This window comes from Xyrauchen texanus, chromosome 33 (assembly GCF_025860055.1).
Source record: "Xyrauchen texanus isolate HMW12.3.18 chromosome 33, RBS_HiC_50CHRs, whole genome shotgun sequence".
NCBI lineage: Eukaryota > Metazoa > Chordata > Actinopteri > Cypriniformes > Catostomidae > Xyrauchen > Xyrauchen texanus.
This window is the reverse complement of record NC_068308.1, coordinates 28,713,265-28,738,160: the sequence shown is the minus strand read 5'-3', so window position 1 is coordinate 28,738,160 and position 24,896 is coordinate 28,713,265. Positions and strand designations below refer to the sequence as shown.

General features: G+C 36.1%; 1 protein-coding gene across 1 annotated transcript; it reads left to right on the top strand.

Annotated features, from left to right (window-relative positions):
- Window positions 1-1,552: 1,552 nt before the first annotated feature.
- On the top strand, window positions 1,553-18,244 carry LOC127626826 (ras-related protein Rab-40B). The gene is made up of 6 exons (XM_052102892.1): window positions 1,553-2,158; window positions 10,790-10,850; window positions 11,541-11,601; window positions 12,786-12,863; window positions 13,267-13,489; window positions 17,188-18,244. Exons 1-6 carry the CDS (start codon window positions 1,993-1,995, stop codon window positions 17,457-17,459), a joined length of 861 nt encoding a protein of 286 aa, XP_051958852.1. The 5' UTR covers window positions 1,553-1,992; the 3' UTR covers window positions 17,460-18,244.
- The last annotated feature ends 6,652 nt before the right edge of the window (window positions 18,245-24,896 follow it).

Genomic DNA, 24,896 nt, shown 5'->3' with positions numbered 1-24,896 from the left:
ATGAAGATAGAAGATCATATACATCTTGGATGGCTTGAGGGTGAGTAAATTATCAGCAAATTTGCATTTTTGGGTGAACTATTCCTTTAAGGCACGCTTATACATTTTCATTTTATTTTCATGCCTTCTGTCCACACCGAGATGGCGTTCTTTAACAGCAAAAACTGAGCTTTTCTAATATGCTCTCCCAAGTGAAAATAAATTAGAAAACGCTGTCTTCGCGTTGTAGTGTGGATGGGGAACATGGAGATATATGAAACAATTACATATTTGTTATTATGTGATGCAATCTTGTGATCCATTCAACCCAAAACATTTAAGATGGCCACCCACATTGTAGCGCCGTTATTGTGCCTGATATTCAATTTGATAGCATAGTTAAATATAAATGTAACTTTGTAAAACCTTCACAATGCATTCCTTCACACAAAGTTTACTCGGAATTGCTGTCTGGCAATGAAACATGAGGACAATTGCATTTCAGCTCGTATATGGAAAGCAGATTTTTTGCATGTGCAGTAAGGTGAATTAAGCATTTTCATACGTTATAGTGTGGATAAGCAACTTGTAGAAAATGCTTAAATACGGCAGTGTGGATGGAGAGTGTATCAAAAAAAAAAAATTTATGCGGAACAGTGTGGACGTAGCCCAAGTATAAACACTGAGACTCCCATATATATATATATATATATATATATATATATATATATATATATATATATATATATATATATATATATATATATAAATTGTTTTCAGAATAACATCACAAGAGAATTCTGTATAGCTATAATAATGTTAGTAACACATCTATCACAATAGATTATTAATAAAGCATACAAAGGTCAGAGGTGCCTAAGGAATTTGGGAAATTCATAAGGAACATTGGTAATGCTATATAATACAGTTCCATTCGTTAACATTAGTAATGTATTAAGGATCATGAACTAACCAGGAACAATATAGGTTTAACCACATTTATTTATCTTAGTTCATGTTAGTTAATAAAAATAAAATTGTTCATTGTTAGTGTGATAATTAGCTAATTTCTGTAAAAATGTTGTTCATTGTTAACTAATGTAAAAAACATTGAACCTTATTATTGTTACAGAAACATCAAATGATTTAGTTTTAACCTTTTTATTATATAGTTTGTGTGTATGTGCTGTAATTCTTCATGTAGAACTGAGAAAAGGGTAGTTTAGATCAAAACACTGCACTTTGACACACTACTTTGTTATTACGTCATAATTATTCTACGTCATTCTTCTTGCCCCGGAAAACAACAAACCCGAGCACGCGCTTGGAGCGCCGACGCAGAATCAGCTGAGCCACCATCTGCGCCACAAAACCGAAATGGATGAACTTAGCGGGCGCTGATCTGGCATCAGCCCCAACAGGATCAAAACTGGGGCTTGGCCAAAGCTTCTTACAGAGCAGAATGGGCGGTGACGGGATTTGATGGACGCGCTTAATCTCCAAAAAACAGCAGAGCCGCCCTAGCAACTCTAGGCATGAACCAATCACAGAAAATCTAAGGATGAACTCTCATTTTTCTGTTTAGGGAGGCTGATAGAAGAGAAGGATCGTGGCAGCACAGCCCGATGGACAATGTTTGCTCGAAAGAGAAGAGGCGATAAAACCTTGTGATGCGTTAATAACAGGAGTTTTATGGAGATTACAATATCTGCTGTTCATTTACATATAAACAGCCATATTTAAGAAGTCATTTGGCTAATATTACTATTCTGTAAACATATGAGGGTCTTTATTTACCTCCTAATGTGACGCAACAGCATCCGTGGATTCACAGCCAGACTCTTTGAACAATAGGACAGCTTTTGTTATGTACTGGACATTATATTTTAAAACATAAGAAAGCCTTGTGATGAATAGATAGATCTGTTTTTGAATCAGGTATATTGTTTTGTGGCACTGGTGGTGGTCTGAGTAATTTAAGTTCACTAAGGGGCAGTTACATGATGTACCAGAATGGGTCATCGGGCTGATGTGAAGATGAACCACAGAAGCAGCCCAGCAAAAGCTTATGATTTCCTTCTGAAGTTCCTGCTGGTTGGAGACAGTGATGTGGGGAAAGGGGAAATACTGGCCAGTCTACAGGATGGATCTAGTGAGTCGCCCTATGGATACAATATGGGTAAGTTATGATCAATGTACAAACGTGACTCAAAAGTTGGTTTGTATTTTGAGATTTGCATGGTTTGCACTTTGAGATTGATCCATTGTAATGGATGTTAATATAAATGTTAGATTATATAACATCTGTATCATATGCCATCATGGTCACATTACAATAAAAAAGCATTATGTCTGCACACACATCACTTGTAATTTTTTTTTTTTGTATACAAAAGTATGCAAAAAATGACTGTTCACTTAAAAAAGGGATCTCTTTTTGATTGTTCATCTGTTCTATGTTTATTTCGTTTATTTTGAAATTATCATTCATGTTCAGTGTCTGGATCCACAAAATGTGGCACATAAATTCAACACCAAGATTAGATTGCTCAGCTGTCACCAATTCGTCTAGCTCTTAAATGCAATGCTTTGTAGTAGTTATGTGTCATAACCCACTGTACTCCTTGTTTTGGAAAACGTAACTCTTCCCAAGGGATAGAATACATTTTTAGTGAAACCTCTTTGGAATTTCATGGCTACAATTCACACTAAAAATATGTAAATTCATCACAATTTGCATATGATTTATTAAATCAATAGCAATCAGATTTCGTTGTGACAGTTCTTTTACTCTGCTGGTTTAGTTATTTGTATGCCTTCCAATATGCTATCACAGGTCCACCCAAATCTAAATTATTATTATATTCTTTTTTTTAAATGTATTATTGTGCACACCTCAACAGGATAATCAATCTGTTGCACATGTGGTGTTTTTCATTTCTTTGTCAGGGAACACTGGGTCAAACTCCAAGGTGTAATAAACATTTCTAGACTAATTTTAACAGTTTAAATGACACTGGAGCAATTTAGTTTCCCTGACCGATATTAACAAGCCTGTAAATTGACAAACAGCCTGTTCATTTAAGGTCAGAGGCTGACTGAGATCTGGGTGGCTTGCACAGTTATGTACTCATTTGTTCAAACAGCTGAGGGAGGAATGCCAGCCAAGTTTAGAAAAGGGCTAACAGGTAGGAACAAAAAACAAACACAATCATCTTTAAATGAATTGCCTTTAAATTGTTTAGTTAGGAAAATGCCTTCAGTTTGTCTCATAAAAGATTCTGAATCATTGCTACAAATGGCTAAACTCTTTTCTAGTTGCATAATATTATGTGTGTAGAAACATTTTCAACAAAGACAAAACCAGCGCAACAGTGATGGAAAATTAATTCCCCACTGCAGGCCTGTGAAAGTGACTTCATACTACATTAATTTGCATACTCTCTAGAAAAATACTGCCCCCATAGGTCTATTAAACTGCTCTGCCAGGATACTAATGTTTAGAAAACAAATACTAAGATATTTGGCATGAAAACAATTTATAGACCACGCAAACAAGGCTGAAGCTTTTTGCTGTTTAATTTCATGGAGAGACATGCCATCATATTTTATTACCTGTATATTTTGTAGTATAGTAACCTCGGGAGCACAAGTGAAATACCTTAAAAGTGCATATGTACAATATGGTCGATAAACTCCATTCTGATTAGACAGGAAGAGCTCTTGCCTAGCAACATTGCAGAACATTGGAATTTCTGTTTATAGAGATTATTACTACTGGCCAAAGCTCTTACGTAAAGGCTACCAGCACTGATCGAAATGCTGCTGATAAGAATCAGGATCCTGCCAAGGTTTGCTGGCGATAAAAGAGTGGAACATTCTGATGTTTATCTAAACACTTGCATGAGCCTCTCAAGCAACATGTTTGTTTGAATGATGAAAAGGGAGTTTTGACTATCATGTTTGGTCTTAAAATGGCCAGAGACTATTGGAGTCTTTCAGCAGTTGTCACTGTGGTCACATGGAGAGAGAAGTCAGATGCAGTTCTGTGCTACTGAAACATTTATCTCATGTCATATCAATAACAAACAGGCTGATGTGTTGCTCGACATGTTTTCGGTTATGTAAGGCCTATGTGAGCTAAAGGGATAGGCCACTCAGAAATGAAAAAACATCCTCATGCTGTTCCAAACCTTTCTTCCATGGAGCAGAAAAGGATAAGCTAGTCAGAATGTTAGGGACTGACATTCTCTGTCTGAAAATAACCTTCATACAGACTGGCAGTGTTTTTGTTTGTGTATAATTTTATGACTTCCGGTTTCATGGGGATGGATCAGTAAAGTGTTAGCATAGCTGTTTCTCCCAGAGCTCTATATTTTGAACACCATTATCCACAGAGGCTTCCTCCTCATCCACTTACTCCTGTTGATCCGGTAAATGTGTTATTCTCATCAGAAAAGGTCTATGGTTCACTGCTGGTTGCTGAGAGAGAGGTGAGGAGAGGTGCAGAGCGGGGTAATTGCGTGGGGAGACAGAAAGAGTTAGTGTGAAAAAATCTGTTAGGATGAATCAGAGCTTTCCCACACAAACAGGAATACTGCATCCTACAGGCAGACATTTTATTAAGGACAAAATAGTACTAGAGACCTGGTATTACATGTGTTTTAATATGATGCACAACTTTGAATTTATCACAATAATCAAAGGATTTATAAAAGCTATATACAGTTGTGGAAAATATGAGGAAATCTCTGTTTATGTTTTTTTGATACTGTAGTTACATCTAGTTTATACTATAGATAGAATACATTTATTTAGCTTAGCATTTGACCTTCATGTTGTGTTGATATTGACTTAAATCCTTTGCTCACTAAGGCGAAGCGATTATGAAAGGCGAATCGCTGACAAATAGCCCTTTCCCATAGAAATCGATGCGAATGATCGCCGTTAGCACATTCACACCTTTGCAATAGGCTATATGATCACCCTGGTACATTCTGTCATATTTTTAAAGTAATAGTGGAGATTTATATTTAAAAAGGAGTTACCGGTAAATATTGATATTTTTCTCACCCATTTCTATCATATCGCTTCTGAAGACTTGGATTTAACCACTGGAGTTGTATGGATTACTTTTAGACACCCTTTACATCTGGTATTACAATGCGTCTCAGGTGATCCAGTCACATGTGGTCACATTGTTGTTTACACCTGGTCGCTTAAATGCGTAACACTTGTGTTTGGATTTGGAGGGGAGGGTCTCTTTTTCATGAAGACATTAGCAGAATTATCCATTCTTTTAGTGTATTACCTGTATTAAAGGAGCTTCAGGTGTTTGTGCTTCTCATATTTGTTGATATCAGACATGCTAAAGAAAATCTGTGAAGCTCTCATGATTATGTATGTATTGTGTATAATTTTCCAATATGACAGTTATTTCCTTTTAAAGCTGCTCGTAACTGGCAAAGTGTAAACTCATGTTTTAGCAAAGCTGTTGATTGACAGGTAAGGGGTGGCACTTCACTGCTACCATGGTGCATACAGAATTGATTATTGTTTACATGTTAAATGTGATGTGGTCACATGCATTTTTGACCACATTCATATGTGTTATTGTGATCTGACCACAAAACGTTTTAGACCCTGTTTAGACCTACATTTATGGATGACCACATTTGATTGGATCACTCAAAACGCATCTTAATACCAGGTGAAAACAGGATCTTATTTGGTCTTTCTGTGATTTTTTTTTTAACTTTAAGGTCTGATCACCGTTCACGTGCATTGTGTGGACCTACAGAGCTGAGATATTTTTCTAAAAATCTTAGTTTGTGTTCTCACTTGAAAGTCATGCACATCTGGGATGGCATGAAGTTGAGTAAATGTTAAGAGAATTTTCATTTTTGGGTGAACTATCAATTTAAAAGAACCCATACAAGAATAAAAGTTACAGATTTTAAGACATTTGATGCAAATTAAATACATGTCCTGAACCAGCATTGAGCTGGTTCAGGACGTCTTCCACAATTCCTTCAGCATTTAATGTTGGTTATCAAAACAGTTTTCTGCTTTATGGCACCACTTGTTGCACTGGTTTTGGTAACTGCAACAGCTCCTGAAATGTCATCCAAAGATCATATTTTATTGCTCAGGGCATTTAATCGGCCGATGAAAAAAAAAAAATACCTAGCTTTGTCGGCATGCTAATGTTTGCTCAAAGTGTGAATTGGGTTCATAGGAATCCATTGTATTGATTCAAAATGTTAATCACGGCAAGAAATTGTGGTGAAAGTTTGCCTTTGGAGTGCAAAGGACTTTATAGTATGTTTATCATCCCAGAAACCCCAATGATTTATGTATAAAACAATAATAGTGATTTCAGCACTAACCCCTTTGAATTGTTTTGAAATGTTAGCGTCTACAATGTATTGGCATGATGTTGCACAAATTTGGTGCCAGTCAGATGAATCCCCTAGGAGAAGTATTTAAAAGTTCAGAACCTACGATTTTCATAAAATCCAAAATATCTGACTTCCTGTTGGGCGGATCTAATTACTGTGAGTATAAAAGTTGTTCGGCTTTATGAGAACTATATATGTACCAATTTTGGTGAGTGTCGGTGTAAATGGGGGTGCTACAGTGCCCCGTTAAGTACCCCTAAAGTACCAAAAACCTTGAAAAAATAATAATAATAATCCTTAGAAGAACAATAGGGCCTCTGCACTTTCAATGCTTCGGCCCTTAATACTGGCTAGATAATTGTTATTATTTGTAGTTTAGAAAATTGATTTTCTTCAACTTGTTTTCTTTAGACACACCAATTTGTGAATTTATGTGCGAGTCCACTTTTATAGTATGTTTAATGTTCCAGAAATCCCAATGATTTATGTATAAAAACAATAATAGTGATTTCAGCACTAACCCCTTTGAATTGTTTTGAAATGTTCCTCTGACCTTATCTTTAAAAGAACATTAACATACTTCATGAAATTAATCGATCTCTTTTTTTTCCTAACACATTAGGGTCCAAATAATAGATTTCCATGTGTGTGTATGTATGTATGTATGTATGTATGTATGTATGTATGTATGTATGTATGTATATATATATATATATATATATATATATATATATGAATTATTATTTCTTTTTTTTTTCTTCTTTTTTTCTATTTTATTTTAATTCATTAATTCATTCAGTTTGCTTTGAGGTCAGCTGCCTTCTCAAAAAATGCTGCCATGTTACTTTTAGATAACGATTGTGAGTTGAGGCAATAGTTTGTATACAAGTATTTGCAGGGACCCGATGATTTCTGATAATTTTCAAAAGCAATTGTCCCAATGCTCGTGCCCCCAGGATTCAAAAACCTTTTTAGGATTAAGTAATGTAAAAAATGTCATGGAGGACTTTTGAAATACTGTATGTTATCAAGTTATGAAAAGATGAAGGAAAGTCATGAAGACTTTTTCAGACCCCAAACAGAACATGATTGACTTAAACTAACAATTAGTGTATGCCTTTTGATGGGTTGTAATTCACCAACATTTACCTCATAGTTCACAAGGTGACTGGTGTGATTGGTTAATTTTGGTTCCATTCTTTAGTGACAGTGATGGTCTTTTCAAAACCTTTTTCTGTCACCTGAATGGAATCTCTCAGTTGTTAAATGTGTATTTTTAGAGTGTTGGATTTCAGTCTCATCTCAGTGGAATGTATATGATGTGTTTTAAAATTCTCTGTGATCAGATTGTCAGTGTGTTTGGAATCTGAAACCCCATAGAGGTGATACTAAAAGCTCTCCTATATCAGCACAGGCATCCTCCACAATTGTGTCATCTTTATAACAGCATACTTAATTTAATCATAATTTCTGTCACTCAAATGCATGATCAAAAGAGAGATAAATGAACTCAAAAAAACATTACAGTATCAAAATGCAAAAATCTCTCTAGAACCTCCTGCTTCACTTTTCACTACTTACCTTTCCCATTTCCAGTTATTTTATGGTCAAAAGAAGTTATAAATTCCATTGTTAGTGGTGTTTGCTATAATCCAAGTATCACTTTTATTAAGCATTTGAACAAACACCTAACCCAAAGTATTGAACTTTAAACATAACTCGTCCCAAACTGCTATGGACATGAATGACACTTCAAATTGCACATCTTATTGAAAGAGAGTAAACTATCACTTTACTAAGTTATCAGACAATATGGGTGAAAAACTCCCTTAGACTTAAATTGAAGGAAGGATCCAAGCCATATCGGAAAACCAGAATATCATGAAGGTTTGGGGTTCGGCACTTTTGACTTGGGCCAGCAACACTTCCTTGCAGCCAAGTAAAAATCTAGCAACCACCTAGATAATTGGCAAATGTTCTTGTTTTAAGTGCAAACTCTTACTAAATGTTGTTAAATATACTGTATGGCTGCAGACAAGCAAAGAGCTATTTGATATAAATGTTAACTAATATAGCTGCAAGCAGCAAAAAGGTGCCCAAGCACAACTGGTCCATTTCCACCCGGTGGCTTTCGGGAAAACAATGCAAGGTGGACACATGCATTTGGCATTATTCGAAACAATTTTGAAAAAATTTGGGTAAACATATGGGGACTATTTTAAAATCTGTTGTAAGAGCCACACTTCCTGCTGCTAGGTGGTGGTGCTGTGACTGTGACCCAAAATAGTAAACTCCATTTGATTAGACCCCAAGACTAGGCATACAGCTGAATTTTATCAAAATCATACAATGCACACAGAAGACACTCCCTTCCATTTTTTGCAACAAATGTATTGCTTCGCCATGGCTACACCGTTCAAAATATTACAAATCTGTTCGCAATGTAGCATCTACAATGTATTGGCATGTTGCACAAATTTGGTGCCAGTCACATGAATCCCCTAGGAGGAGGATTTAAAAGTTCAGTGCCTGCTATTTTCATAAAATCCAAAATGGCTGACTTACTGTTGGGCGGAGCTAATTACTGTGAGTATGAAAGTTGTTCGAATTTATGAGAACTATATATATACCAATTTTGGTGACTGTAGGTGAAAATGGGGATGTTCCAGAGCCCCCATTACATACCCATTTTCAAGGGAGCCCTAATGGCAGAAAACTCTGATGTGTGTGTGCAAAATTTCAAGAGTTTTCACACGTTAAGTACCCCAAAAGTACTGAAAACCTTGAACAAAGAATAATAATAATAATCCTTAGAAGAATAATAGGGTCTCCGCACTTTCAGTACTTCGACCCTAAATACTTAATTGATAATTATTATTATTATTTGCAGTTTAGAAAATCTATTTTTTTCAGCCTGTTTTCTTTAGACACCAATGCACTCACTGAGCACTTTATTGGAGTGGTGGTGGCATAGTGGACTAAAGCACATAACTGTTAATCAGAAGGTTGTTGGTTCGATCCCCACTGCCACCACCATTGTGTCCTTGAGCAAGACACTTAATTCCAGGTTGCTCTGGGGGGATTGTCCCTGTAATAAGTGCATTGTAAGTCGCTTTGGATAAAAAGCATCTGTCAAATGCGTAAATGTAAATGTTTATTAGGAACACCTGTGGTTCTAATTAAGGACCCAACGTGGTCTTCTGCTGTTGTCACCCATTCGCCTCAAGATTTGACGTGCTGTGCGTTCTAATAGGCTATTCTACTCAATACAATTGTACAGAGTGGTTATCTGAGTTACAGTATCATAGTCTTTCAGCTCGAACAAGTCTGGCCATTCTCCATTAACCCCCCTCCATCAACAGGCGTTTCAGTCCGCAGAACTGAAGATCTCACAGTTTTTTGTTTTTGGCACTATTCTGAGTATACTTTTGATACTGTTGTGCATGAAAATACCAGGAGATCAGCAGTTACAGAAACACTTAAACCAGCCTGTCTGGCACCAACAATCATGCCATGGTCGCAATCACAAAGACGCTGCACATTTTTCCCCATTCTGATGGTTGATGTGTAGGGAAATCGCTGCCCCCTTCGGCATATAGCGGCACCATTTTGTCGCCCATTCTGCATAATGCTGCAGACCATTTAAGCTTATCGCAGCCCATTCGGCCCTGTTTCGCGGCTGGCCCTTTGGGAAAAGTCCCTGTTCTCCCGATGGCCAGTCTGCCCCTGATGGAAATGCCTTGTGGGCAGATTTATTTTGTGCTAAACCAAAACTCGCTGCCCAAGATTTATTTTGTGCTAAACCAAAACTCGCTGCCCAAAATCGCTGCCCCCTTCGGCATATTGCAGCACCATTTTGTCGCCCATTCTGCATAATGCTGCAGCCCATTTAAGCTTATCGCAGCCCATTCGGCCCTGTTTCGCAGCTGGCCCTTTGAGAAAAGTCCCTGTTCTCCCGATGGCCAGTCTGCCCCTGATGGAAATGCCTCATGGGCAGATTTATTTTGTGCTAAACCAAAAGCGATGAAGTGTTTTTCTTTTTAAGAATGATGTCATAACGTACAACAATTTATCTGTAAAAGATGAATTGAATGTAAACGAGCAGGGACAGCAATTTTCGCAAACATTTTTAAATGCATTTTCACTTTGAAAAGTGAAAAAATTGGATGGAAACTTAGTTATTGGTCCCTCTGGGTGTATAACAATGGCTGTACCCATACGACTCTCATCATTCACTCTGACTGTGCACCAGTGGGCGGACAAAAGAGGCGATCATGTAAAAGGAGGCATTGACTTTAAACTAACTGTATATTTTTATAGTTCAATAAACTATTATATGTCAAAAGATCAAGGAAAATTTTATGACATGACCCCTTTAAGTAATTTAGTTATTTCTTCTTTACTTGCAGGAATCGATTACAAGACAACAACCATATTGCTCGATGGACGCAGGGTCAAGCTCCAGCTTTGGTGAGTAGCATTACATCAGAGTTGACAGCTCATATCTTACCTTTTCTGGTAAACTGGAAACCCATGACTGCAGCACCTGACAGCACCTTGACTGTATGTTGAACTTCAAGCTTCAGCTTGATCAGAGTCTTCCTTTTATCTACTTGAACTACCACTCAAACCGAGCATGACGAGAAACTAGATATCGCGCTTTCAATTCCATCATTCCATTCAATCATTTATTCAAAAAGGCTCTGTTGATTTCTAAAATATGAAGTGAACATGCCAAACATCTGGATATGTTAATTACAGCGCTCCTTAGCAAACTCTCCCAAATGAAACATTCAGCCAAGTCAGCCCGACTTTCCATGCCTGAATGTTGTTTATAAATTATAAGCTTTTACTAGAGTCTGGAATCAATTATTTATAATCTGTTCTTGACAAAGCAGTTTAGAAAGGAGTGTTTGTGCTACTCCAGTACTACCCGTTGCAACATGACTGGCACGTCTTGGCGCTGTGCTCAGCCCCAGGATGGTGAATGATTCATTTCACAGCTCCTACTTAAAGGCTGCTGCCCTGGCACCAACCACAGAGAGCTCCTCATGTCACCATACACAGGGAAAGACAATGGCTACAGACGTTTTGAAGAACCAGAAGGAAGCTGAATGTGTGCTTTGTGATGCAGACGCTCTGTGTTGTGTTGTTTTGCAGGGACACCTCAGGACAAGGCAGATTCTGCACCATTTTCCGCTCATATTCCAGAGGGGCACAGGTACAACAGCAATTAATACTAAAAAAAACACTGTGAGCTATACATATGGTGCACTGCAAAAAAATTATTATTCTCAACCATTATTTTGTCTTGTTTTCCCACATCTATAAACATCCCAAACAACACAGAGCATACAATAATAAGACTTGTCTTCAGAGTGTGTACAGACCCTTCAATTAAGTTTGGTTTTCTCACCACATTTTTATTTTATTTAGCATAAACTTCATTAAGTATTGCTAGAAATATGCCTTAAACAATTTGCCATTGGGGTAAGGAAAATAAACTTATTTTCAGTCTTAAAGAGATTGTATACCAAAAATGACAATTTTGATAATATTTTCACACCCTTATGTTGTTCCAATCCCAAATGACTTACTTTCTTCAGTGGAACATATAAGGAGATTATAGCCTCCGTCACTATTCACTTTCATTGCATATATTTTTTTTCCATACAGTAAAAGTAAATGGTGACTGAGACTAACATTCTGCCTAACACCTTGTGTTCCACTGAAGAAAGAGTAATATGGGTTTGGAAAAACAAGATAGTGAGTAAAGGATGATAGAATTTAAATTTTTGGGTGAAATATCCCTTTAATATGTCATGCAGTTTTGCTTTTCAAGTAAACTTATATTGCTTAAGGGATATTTAGATATTTTTTTCTGGAAAACATTCAGACTTTTTGCACTGTATAATGTATAGTATTTTCTGTTTTCTTCTGATTGTTTTGTGCCCACTGTTATATAATGGGCAAAAACACTTTATAAATGGTATTTTGACTATTTGTGAACTCCCAGTGTTCCCAGACAGCGTTGTTAAATACTCCATCCAAAGATCAGCCATTACTGTTGAAAGTGTGGCATACTATAAATTGGAGTGGGCAACTTTTGTTGATATGACATTTCCTTGTTCTGGCAAACACAGATATACTACACAGATAACCACCACACTCTAAGGAAAACCACATGGTTTATTGACATTGCATCATAAAGTTCTTAAACTTCTGATTCATTGACAGATGAGATGTTAAACAATGTCAACTTGTTAACTTAAGAAGTTTCTGAGAATGACCATGTTGTTCTCAGCATTATCATCCATTATGTCTCTTTTTACTTTAAGAATTAAAAGTGCATTTGAGTTGTATGTGCATTGTCTGTATGAGGAAGCCGATATGTGTTTCTCACAGGGTGTTATCCTGGTATATGACATCACAAACCGGTGGTCGTTTGATGGTATCGATAGATGGATTAAAGAGATTGATGAGGTAAATTCAGATCCCAAAACTACAGCTTATAGTTTGTACAGTAATCAACATGTTAAAAGTTTACTGTGTAGTATGAATATGTACAGTATAGTGTAGTATTTTATATGAATATAAGTTGGCCTGTGATTTTGTAGTAACATCATACTAAGAACATACAATATGAGAAGGATATTTATATTTATGTATGTTCTGAATATTTGTGTTTATATATAATGTATATACAGTACTCTATATGGGTAGTTGACATGTCAAGCAGTGACACTTGTGTCTTGCATTGTGATCAATGTATTTTTGACCTCATTGATTGAGAGACTATATGGAATATTTGTGCTCTTAAAAAAATTATTTTCACACAGCAGCTCAATTTAAGTGAAAATACACTGTCATGCTGTTCTTTATACAGCATGCACCGGGTGTCCCAAAAATCCTGGTGGGGAACAGGCTTCACCTGGCCTATAAGCGTCAGGTGACCACCGAGCATGCCCAGGCATTTGCAGAGCGACTGGGCATTACGTTCTTTGAGGTCAGCCCTCTCTGTAACTTCAACATTACTGAGTCCTTCACTGAGCTGGCACGGATTGTGCTCATGAGGCATGGTATGGAGCGGCTTTGGAGACCCAATAAAGGTACGTCTACTGTCAGGCCTCATAAGGACAAGATAGATTATTCATTTATAATAGGGGCATGTCTTTTTCTGTACAATGACAGATCATTGTGACCATGGCTGTCAATCTCCAGATAGCACATAAGAAAATATTAAAGCACAAATAAAGCAACCTATACTCATTGAACACTATATTCCAAGTCTTCAGACTGTAATTTAAGTCGCTATTCAGAATGACTCTAAAAGATTTGTAATATAGCACCCCAGGCCTATAGAATCTTGTTATGTTTTTGTAATTTTATTATTATTATTATTTATTATTTTTGTCTTTTTGGAACTTGACAGCTGTGGTCACAATGAACGATTGTTGTATGGAACAGATGAGCTTGTACTGTACAAAATAAGTGAACTATTCATGTAAAGTTGTACTATTTGGGTATAAACATAACTAAATCATATAAAACAACAAAGGAGGTAAGCCAGAACACTCATCTGTACAGATGTAAGGGCTTCACAGTCCCTTAAATGAATTTTCCAGGTTCAATGTAAATTAAGCTCAGTAAACAGAATTTGTGGCATAACGTTGATTACCGCAAAACATTATTTAGACTTGTCCCTCTTTTCTTTGAAAACAATAAATAAAAAAATCGAGGTAACAGTGAGACCTGCTGTGTGCATTTTCCATTTCCCTTTTTGATTTGTAACTAGTAGCACCTAATAAAATATGCGGACAGCTGGACTAATTTGAACATTTTAAATAATACCAAAATGTAGAATGTCAGATTTTTAAAAATCAAATAGTATATTATGTTTCCAGAAGTGTTGATTATTCATGTTTTTGAGAATGTACAACATTACATCAGAAATTAGCATAATTCATTCTTATCCAAAGTAACGGCTAGCATCATCCAATCACTGCCAACCATGTTAAAATAAAATTATACATTTTAAATTCTGAAACTTTTTCAGCTTTTGGATGAACCCATTGATTCTTAATGTGATAATGCACAGTGTAGGATTTCTAAGGAAAAGATGCACTAAAGTACACATTAGTGTGCATTGTGTATATCAGTTTTGAGTTTGTGATAAATTTCTCAAATGTTAAAAATGGCATATCAGATGGATCTAGAGACTCTAATCTTTTGACTCAAACAGGTTTCAATGTAAAAACTTAATTAGGTTTCTTACTAGATGTAGTTTTGTTGCCGTTTCTCCCAAAGACAAACTCTGCTGTGGTCGGCGCCATGATGTTTAGTCACATGACGTGTGTCGAAAGTTTAACCCTTTACTGACAGCACAGACTCTCCTGAACTGAGATTAGTCTGTTTAAATTCATTTAAATTATGAATTGTTGTTGAGAAGCCAAAATATGTTTCTGTTAAAACAGCTGTTAAGTTGTTTGAAGGGTCATGAAACACATTTTTTGAGATGTTAACAGGTATATATGTCTTGCACGCAAGGGCAGAGAATGTCAACATTTGTTATTTTTAATTTCAAGAGGAAAAAGTTTAAATTAATTTTTCTGGCTATTTTCGTCTGCCGTGTATGAAATGTACATCGAGTCAACGTCACAGGCCATAACATACATGGTTTAGGCTTTCCATTGAGTTTCAGCAAATCTATGTCACGGCTGTTCTCGCTATTACTCATGAGAAGGCGTGGCCTTTACCCTTTGACAAGCGAGTTGTTGCCATGCACATGACTAGCACTTCAAACTCTCAAGCGCATCAGTCTGTTGAGAGAGTTGATAGTAATGTGACACAAGTCCCCCCACGCTGCTGACAGCGGGACAGGACAGACTTTCATTCAAAAGCAACATCTTTTAAATATTCGCCCAGCATGCATTTATAACCGTGAGTGTTTGGTGTCTCTGACTGGCACTCGTTAGAAGTGTTACTTTGATTGTCCCAGACACAAATGCCAGCTATCCATCCATCCATCCATCCTTCCTTTATTTAAGTGTGTTAACTGATCTAAGCACTTATATTTGTAAATCATCATCTTGGAATAAGTCTCAAAAGTTATTAAAGTATAAAAAACTTTACTACATGGAGTACATGGCTTGGCATTTATTTGCATATTAAATGACAGATATAAATTATCTATAAATTACCAGTGTGAGTAATGTATTGTGAGTTTACAAAACAGTGTATAATTTATTTGTGCATTCTGTTACAAGCAATTGTGAGAATCTTTTATGCTGTTAACTGCATTATTAAAATAAAACTAAGGGACTGGATCAGACAGTTGTTGGGTTCACCCTCCCTTCTCCCGTCACTCCGCTACTGATCACGCCCACATCTTTTAAAAAGGTGGTGAAAGCTCACCTGTGCTGAAACGGGGGTGTTGCGACCATTAAAATAATTGTTTACTAGGATTACAGGGTTTATGGCATCATGTTGTCATGGCAACAAAGTTGTGAAATTGGATATATCATTATACAGGTTAATAAGTGATTTTATCACACTAATATGCACTAATCATGTTTACGTCTTGTGGCTATACTTTTGAAACAGTCAGTATATTAATGTTTACAGATTGGCCCCATTTACATCCATGGTAAGTATGTCAGTGTAACCCAGATTTTGAAAATGAGGTACAAGTCAATATTTTGCCATAAATTCTGTAAAGTGGTGGTGGTGTAGTGGTCTAAAGCACATAACTGGTAATCAGAAGGTCGCTGGTTCGATCCCCACAGCCACCACCATTGTGTCCTTGAGCAAGGCACTTAACTCCAGGTTGTTCCAGGGGGATTGTCCCTGTAATAAGGGCTCTGTAAGTAGCTTTGGATAAAAGAGTCTGCCAAATGCATAAATGTAAATGTAAATTGAGCTGAACTTGTATTGAACCCAGAGTATTCCTTTAATAACTCACAACTATACCACTGTTGTCTTGTTCCACTACACTTCCATCAGTATTTTCCCATGACTCATTTTGCTGCTGAGGTTGGAAATGTTCTCTCAGGGAATTAAAAATGCTTTACTATAAATGCTTCTGACATTAGATGATTCATCAGAGAACACTGTCATAGATTAAAGCAGACCTTTTAGATCATTCCTGCAATTATGTGTAGACCCAAGGAATGCTTAGGAAACCTGAAGTATGCAAAGCTTTGAGATTTTATACAGCTCGCAGCAGAGAAACTCGGTGTTCAAATGTCAGTTTAATGGCCAGCCGCCTACACAGATCATTTCAGCTTTCAATAATCATAGCTTTGGTTTGTGTTAGAAAAATGCTTGTAGGAAGAATATTAAGCAAGATTAGGCATTAGAATGGAAGTATTATATGTTTGTTTTGACTGGAGATTATGCAAGGTCAAGGAATATGATATAAACAATTTTTTACTGGATGATTTAATCCTTGAAAGACAAAAATGCTCCAAGACACTGATGTTATAACTGTTCCACACCATATATAGACTTAGAAGATACTAATGTTCTTTTGAATTACTTTTGAGTGATATATATATATATATATATATATATATATATAGAAAAATGCTTGTAGGAAGAATGTTAAGCAATATTATATATATATATATAATGATTTCTAGTTTAGATATGTCATTGCATGCAGTGTAAATATACATGTGTATATATACTGTAACAAAGTTGTCACACTATCAGATGCACACAAAAAAAATCACATTGATCACATCATTTATACTATATCTGCTACTTGTAAAAGCACCTCCACCATCTCTTCTTTTCTTTCATACAGTATTGAGTCTGCAGGACCTGTGCTGTCGTTCAATCGTGTCCTGTACTCCAGTGCACCTTGTGGACAAACTTCCCCTGCCTGTTGCCTTAAAGAGCCATCTGAAGTCCTTCTCCATGGCAAATGGCCTCAACGCCAGGATGATGCATGGCCGTTCCTACTCAGTCATAACCAGCAGTGCTAAAAAAAGGAACGGAACCAAAAAAACCAAAGTCATCTATCTGCCACTGAGCCCCTCCCAGAACTGTGCACGGACAAGCTGCAAGATTTCATAGTTCAATGCCGTTTCTGTACTTAGAAATACGCATTCAAAATGCAGTTTAAACAAGGAGCTAGTGTTCAAAGCCACCACAGTCTTACAATAAATATGAACAAGCTAGAGAATTGTGGCTTATGATGTCTTCGATCTATCAAGGTGATTGATCAGCCATGTTAGTTTGTTTAAAAAAGATGCTCTTGGCCATATCCAATAGCAACTGCTGAAAGAGACTGGGCAGACTGACAAGTGAGGATCTGTTTCTAAGTGTTGCCAAGCCTTTATAATGCTCTGCATTGTTTAAATATATGTACAGTTCAAGTTCTTTTGTCTTGTAAATGTATTGAAACTTGATGGTACTGCATTTTCTTGTGGTGGACTCTTTTGCTACCGAACTTGGACCAAGCCAACAGGAGAAACACAGGTGGCTTTTCTGCTTTGTAATCACTTTACTTTCAAAATGGACATTACTAATAATGCCAGCTTAATTTCTTTCACTACTTTTATTCACACATTTTTCAGGGGCAAAGAGAGAAAAGTCAAGGTTGAGACGCACAGCTCTTTTATTGTGTGTATATATAATTTGTTTTGTATGATACTACATTGCTAGAATTCTTAATTATTGTGATACACTTGATTGGTGACCAATATTGTAAGTTTATCTGGGAAACACACCAAAGACATTGAAGATTACAATGTGACTTAATTTGTCACATTGAAAACAAATACATTTCAGATTTACACTGCAAGCGAACACAAATTTCTAACATGCTGTCATATCTTGTATAAATAAAGATAAAACCATGTGATAAAACTGGTGTAATTGTCAGATATTCACCATATGTCCACTAGAGGGCATATATATATATATATATATATATATATATATATATATATATATATATATATATATATATATATATATATATATGCCCTCTAGTATATATATATATATAGTCCACTTTAAAGTCACAACTAGGTTTGCTTATAATAGTTTATTCATGTGGTGGAGTTATATAAGAGGCAGTGGTAAGTTTATAATCTGTAACAACTGAATTATATATACATACCCATATGTTTGCCATAGAAAATCATTTTGACTCTAAAACCAAACCAAAATTGTGTATGAAGTCGCAATGGAAGTCTATGGGGCAATGATTTCTGGAGGGTTAAAAGCAGACATGTGATGCTCATATTTAGTTAAAACACTAATATTCATTTGTCCGCACGAACAAATGTAAGCTGTATAGTTGTTCTATAAATCGTTGTTTTAGCGATGGGACATCAACAACAACAAAAAAAAGATGACGAGGGAGCATTTTACCTCACACTTGTGATGGTGATATTGTGTAAATAGTTATTTAATTATAGGGCAAAATTGGTCAACTTAGGCAAATACATTTGAGATAGCAAGATGCATTTTTTTTATATAAATTAAAATAATGCTTACTCAAAATAACTACTTCAGAAAATGGTAAACGATTTCTTCTTAATTTCAAACACATTTGGCATTTCATAACATCTCATGTATTCTATGATTAAAATAATTTCCATTTTGATTGGACAAGTTAATATGAGCCCACTTTATGACATTGAACATTCTTCATAACAAACCTATTTGCCCCACTTAAAGGGATAGTTCACCCCAAAAATGAAAATTCTCTCATCCAAGATGTGCATGTCTTTCTTTCTTCTGCTGAAAACAAACTAAGATTTTTAGAATAATATCTCAGCTCTGTCCATTCTCACAATGCAAGCAAATGTACCAAAAATTTGAAGCTTCAACGAGCGCATAAATGGACCGTAAAAGTAATCCATAAGAATTGATTTGTTAAATCTATATCTTCAGTAGAAATATGATAGGTGTGGGTGAGAAACAGATCAATATTTAAGTACGTTTTTATTATAAATTGTACTCCGTACCCAGTAGGTGGCGATATGCACAAATAATGCAAATCACCAAAAACCAAGAAGAAGAATGTGAATATGAAAGTGGAGATGGTTTGTACAAAGGGACTTAAATATTTTTAAATTACCCACACCTATCATATCACTTCTAAAGATATTGATTTGACAATTGGAGTCGTATGGATTACTTATACACTGCCTTTATGTGCTTTTGGTACCCATTCACTTGCATAGTATGGACCTACAGAGCAGAGATATTATTCTAAAAATCTTTGTTTGTGTTCAGCAGAAGAAAGTAAGTCATACACATCTGGGATGGCATGAGTAAATAATGAGAGCATTTTCATTTTTGGGTGAACTATCTCTTTAAGTAAACAATGTGTTTAATGTGGGCCTATAGCCCTTGCAACAGGGGGTCTTTTACCCCAAATGCTTTCCATTAATAATTGGACAGTTATTTAAAAACCTTTAATTTAATCACCTTGAACAAAACAAGAATAAATAAGTATTTTTTCTCAAAATAAATGTGATTATTTCAGTGATTCTCATTAGATACATGAATAAAAAACATTTTAAAAATGATTAAATATTAGATAAAATGTCCCAGAGGAAAGAGGTTCCACATTACACAGATCCATAGACACCATACAACCTGCAGAGGGCATACGTCTCACATCTAAGAGATTAGGGCAGTACCAGTATAATTTTTCAAAGCTTCTGAACAGTTTCAGTCTGTACAATCTGTTGTCGGTAACTCACCAGTGTTTGACTATTCTGTGAGGATGTAATTTGTTTTGTTCGAGATGTGTCCAATTCCATTTCCAATCCCAGGCATTTTCTTGTTCAAGCTGTATTGTCTTGTTGTTTCCTTACATTCAGTGGTTGCCTATTTGACATGTTTTCTCTCTAAAAATGTGTAGGCCATCCTCACACAGATGCAATTAATTTTCCATCTATTTTGCACAGTCATTTGTCAAAATGTTGTTATGCAATATGAAATGGAGTATCATGAGGGATGTACATGGTGTCTACTAATGACAGTGTCAGGCATGTTCAGGTATTGGCTTTATAACATCATATTGAGAGAGAATGATAAGGACATGCCTTTCTTCAAGGCATAGGGCGAATTACCCTTCCACTGTAAGACAAATGGCTGACCAGCAGGACTAATGGAAGGCTGAGAACAGGCATGTACACATGTATATGCTCTTATACAGTGACATATTGGATTAGTGGACCTGTCAGATGGGAGTTATGAGGGGCTTTCTTAATGCATGCGCAATAGAAAGCTCCCTATGGACTGGTCGTTGGCCTTCAATTGTGTCCTGCCTCATAGTAATAAGCTTAAACAGGGTCAACTGTCAAAAAGATGGAAAAGATATTAAATTATCTGTGCCAAGATGTATGTTGTGGTATAAACATGTATAGCAAGGACATTATTGTGACCCCACATAATGTACAAAAACACACAAAGGGAACACACACACACACACACACACACACACACACACACACACCTACTTCCTGCTATTAAAGGGATAGTTAATCCAAAAATAAAAGCATAATACTCATCATGTTTTCTGAGAATCAGTAAATTTTTTACCATAAATGTACACTTTTGCTTTCACAATATTCGTGCATATCGCCACCTACTGGTCGGGGCTGGTCAAATGTGGAGATTTATAGAAAATAATTACTTAAATATTGATCTGTTTCTCACCCACATTTATCATATCTAGGGCTGCCCCCGACCAAAGATTTTCCTAGTCGACTAGTAGTCGTTAGTTTAAGCCATTAGGGCATTTTAGGGGTCATCCTTTACCCTCTTGAAATGATCCCACTCTTTGGATTTTCTGCCCAAAATAATTAATTACCACATGGACCAGCCATGTAAAGCGATCATGTCTGTCTGTCACTGACTGCGTGGCTTTGCCACTTCCTGTGGAGTTTTTTATTCTGCGACCAACCGACCAATCAAAACATAGTCGACCAAGACTCTTCTCATCGACTCACATTTGGTCAACTATTAGGGAGCAGTACTAATCATATTGCTTCAGAAGATAGGGATATAACCAATGGAGACTTATGGATTACTTTTATTGTTCCTCTTCCATGATTTGTAAAGATTCAAAGTTGTATGGGCCCACAGAGTTGATATATTCTTCTAAAAGTCTTTGTGTTCTGCAACAGAAAGTAAGTCATAGACATGAGTAGATTATTTTTGCGGTTGTTGTTATAACGTCATGTTTTCAGGCCACGGGTCAATATCTATGTCCCCAGATTAAGTATATATGGAATCTATTAATACTACTCAAATGCATACATAAAGAACTTATTGTTTTACCGACTGAGAAGTGCGTCCTTCATCAAATACAGTACATACTCTGTCAGTACGCAATTACGGATGCAGGGAACTATCAAAACTTTGCTGTTTTTGTTTGTGCATCTCAATAAGCCATAGCAACATTGGCCCAAACAATGGTGTGAGTTTGGGGTAGGACTATCTGCTTTGCATAACCAATGGAAATCGGGAGGAGTATTTAGGATATCTGTTTGAAAGTGGTTAATTTCTTAAATTTTTAGTCATGCAAGTGGCACAAAAAATACACACCTTTAATGTTACATTTCCACACAAACTTCAAGATTCTTCTAACTGTAATGAAAGCTGGAATTGGCCATTATTTTAGTAACTGTGTTCTCACATGTTTAATAGATAATGTTTGCACTCCGATTAAATACTCATGGCAAGTTTCTCTCTTTCTATTAAATGGTACTTCAACATGGCTCATGTCAAAACCATAATTTGCCTCCTTTGATAAATACTAGGTCTAGTCTTGTTGTGATTATATCAGACAAATTTGCATAGCCCTTCACCCTGGGCTGTTACCCAAATGGTTAGATAAGACGTGCCTCACTGAGCCCCAGTGTTTGTGTACTCTATCTCTCACAATTCTCTGGCTGAGAGCATGTTGAATGAAAAAACAAACTGATAGTCCACAGGTGTGGTTGTGCATATGGAGTCAAAACTCATCCCACCTTGCAGACAGCATCTGGTCAGCACAAAAAGCCACTTAATATTTTATGATCATTAAGCTCATCCAGTTGTCTATTCCTCTGTCCTTCCAATCCCTGTGAAAACCTCTGTCCTTGTTAAAGTGAGATTATCAACTCTTTTACAGTTAGCTGTTAATAATTCATTTGCAATTAATTCACCTGCGCTTTAATGGACTTGTCAAACCATGTTAATGGTCTATTTTTGGAAACTAGATCACCAAGTAGTGCATGTGTACCTACAGAGTACAGAGCACTCATGACTTTGAAATATTTGAAGGGACAAAAGACACATGCATTCTTATTTTTCAGATCAGGGTTATACAAAACCCTGTTTGTTTCTTCATTTCATGGGGGATCTTGGTTTATTTGCATTACACACCATCTGAGGATTGGTTTAATATTCATCTTTCTGCAAATTTGAATATTGCTCTTCCCTCTTTTTTACAACCATCTCAGAACAGCAGTACGGTGTGTGCAAACTCTTTCACAAATGAGGATCATGTATTGTGTGCTTGTGGTCTCCAGAGAAACTTATAAAAGCTGAACCAGAATTGAAATAAGATGCCTCTCTCAGACAGAACAGCACTTGTCCTTGTTAAATGTGAACCCTTTCTTCACAAACCTACAAGTGCATAAACATAGTAATATTGTATATAATGTACAGTATATAAACTGTTTTGCCGCAGATCTGGAGTGCCCTTTAACAAATAAGAACAAAACAAAAACATGTGGGACAATTTTACATATTTTCTAATACTTACTAATGGAAATCAGGTAGGGCCAGAAGAAAAATGGTTTGTAGCTAAATGTAGCTACAAACTGTTATAATCTGATATAATACAAAATGATATGACATGATTTATTACACGTATTCAAGCAGTTCTGAGGGGAAATGTCAATTCCGTGGTGCTAAAAGCAAATGAAAGCTTCTGGTTTTTAAGGCTATTGCTCTATCAAGTTTTAAAGGAGACCTATTATGCCCCTTTTTACAAGATGTAATATAAGTCTCAAGTGTCCCCAGAATGTGTCTGTGAAGTTTCAGCTCAAAATACCCCACGGATCATTTATTATACCATGTTATAAATGCCTCTTTTTGGGTGGAATCAAAAACACGCTGATTTGGTGTGTGTCTCTTTAAATGCAAATGAGCTCCTGCTCCCCTCCCCCTTTCTGTAAGAGGGCTGTGCATTTACAGCTCTGCTTTGGAAATCAGAACCAATATGACTGAAAGTGTAAATACCGGAGATCAGGTTCAGCCATATATGTATGAATATATATATGTATATCTGGTCTCCGCGAACTACAATGAGAGACAATAACTACGTTTCCATCCAAGGATTTTTTACGCAAAAATTTTAGCACATCAAAATAAAGCTGATGGAAACACACATTATAGCTAAAATGTCACAAATGTCAACATAATATTTTTCCATTTAATTCAAATGCATAAACTCTTTATCGATACATCAAATGCCACGAAAAATGTTTTGGAAACACTTTTTGTCGATAAAATTGGCATTAACGCAAAATGTAGTGTCACATGACAGAGTTTGCCCCAATCGTTAGCCTTTGTTAATCATGACAACAGTATTGAAAGCCATTTTATTGTTTGATTATGGACTGATCTTTACGGCATATACTGTAGAGCCAATCTACAAATGTGACACTTCCAGGAGTGCCAACACAAATATCTTGTGCACACTGTTTGCGATTAATTTAATCGCAGTATCCATCCATTTATTTATTAAAGTTTCTTTTCCACACTATTCAAAATAATAGACAGCAGTCACGGAATTAGCCCACAAAACATAAACATATAATTTCTGTGCACAATGATGTTTTAAATTAATTAAAAAATTTAATTTTTTAAATTAATTTCTATTCATTTAATTTAATTAATAATTTAATTCCTGTTCTGTAGATGAATAAAGTCGGCTGAATGACGTTCTCAGAATGTTCTGCACTTTTTTCAAGACTATAAACTATCAGAACTATTTTTCCAATGCTGAGTTCGCTTTCAGAAAATGAGCTTTTGAACATGTTAAAACGTTTGTTTAAATTAACCCTCTTTAAAGAAAATATAAATTTGCATTTTGAAGCTAAAATACATTTTAGATGATAATCAAGTTCAGTTGGTCATTAAAAGTTGCTGGAGAAATATGCGGGGCATAATGCAGATGTTATGGTGATGCTTTTGATTAGACGATTGTTCAAAATATTGAATATCAGGAATGTATCTTAAATGTAGGGAAACGGTTCCTTTTTGATTGCAATTCCTCCTCTTCTGATTGCTTTTATTTGTTAATTAAAATGATAGTTAACTGGCTAATTTTAATGAATTGTCATTTTATGTAATGACAATTTTAATGGAAAATATTAGGGACATCTGGGAGGCGAATTAGCGATAAACACACATTTCTGAATGGAAATGGCTTCAGGGCAGATTTATTTTGCGCTAAACCAAACTTAATGCAACAAAGTGTTTTTTAAGGCA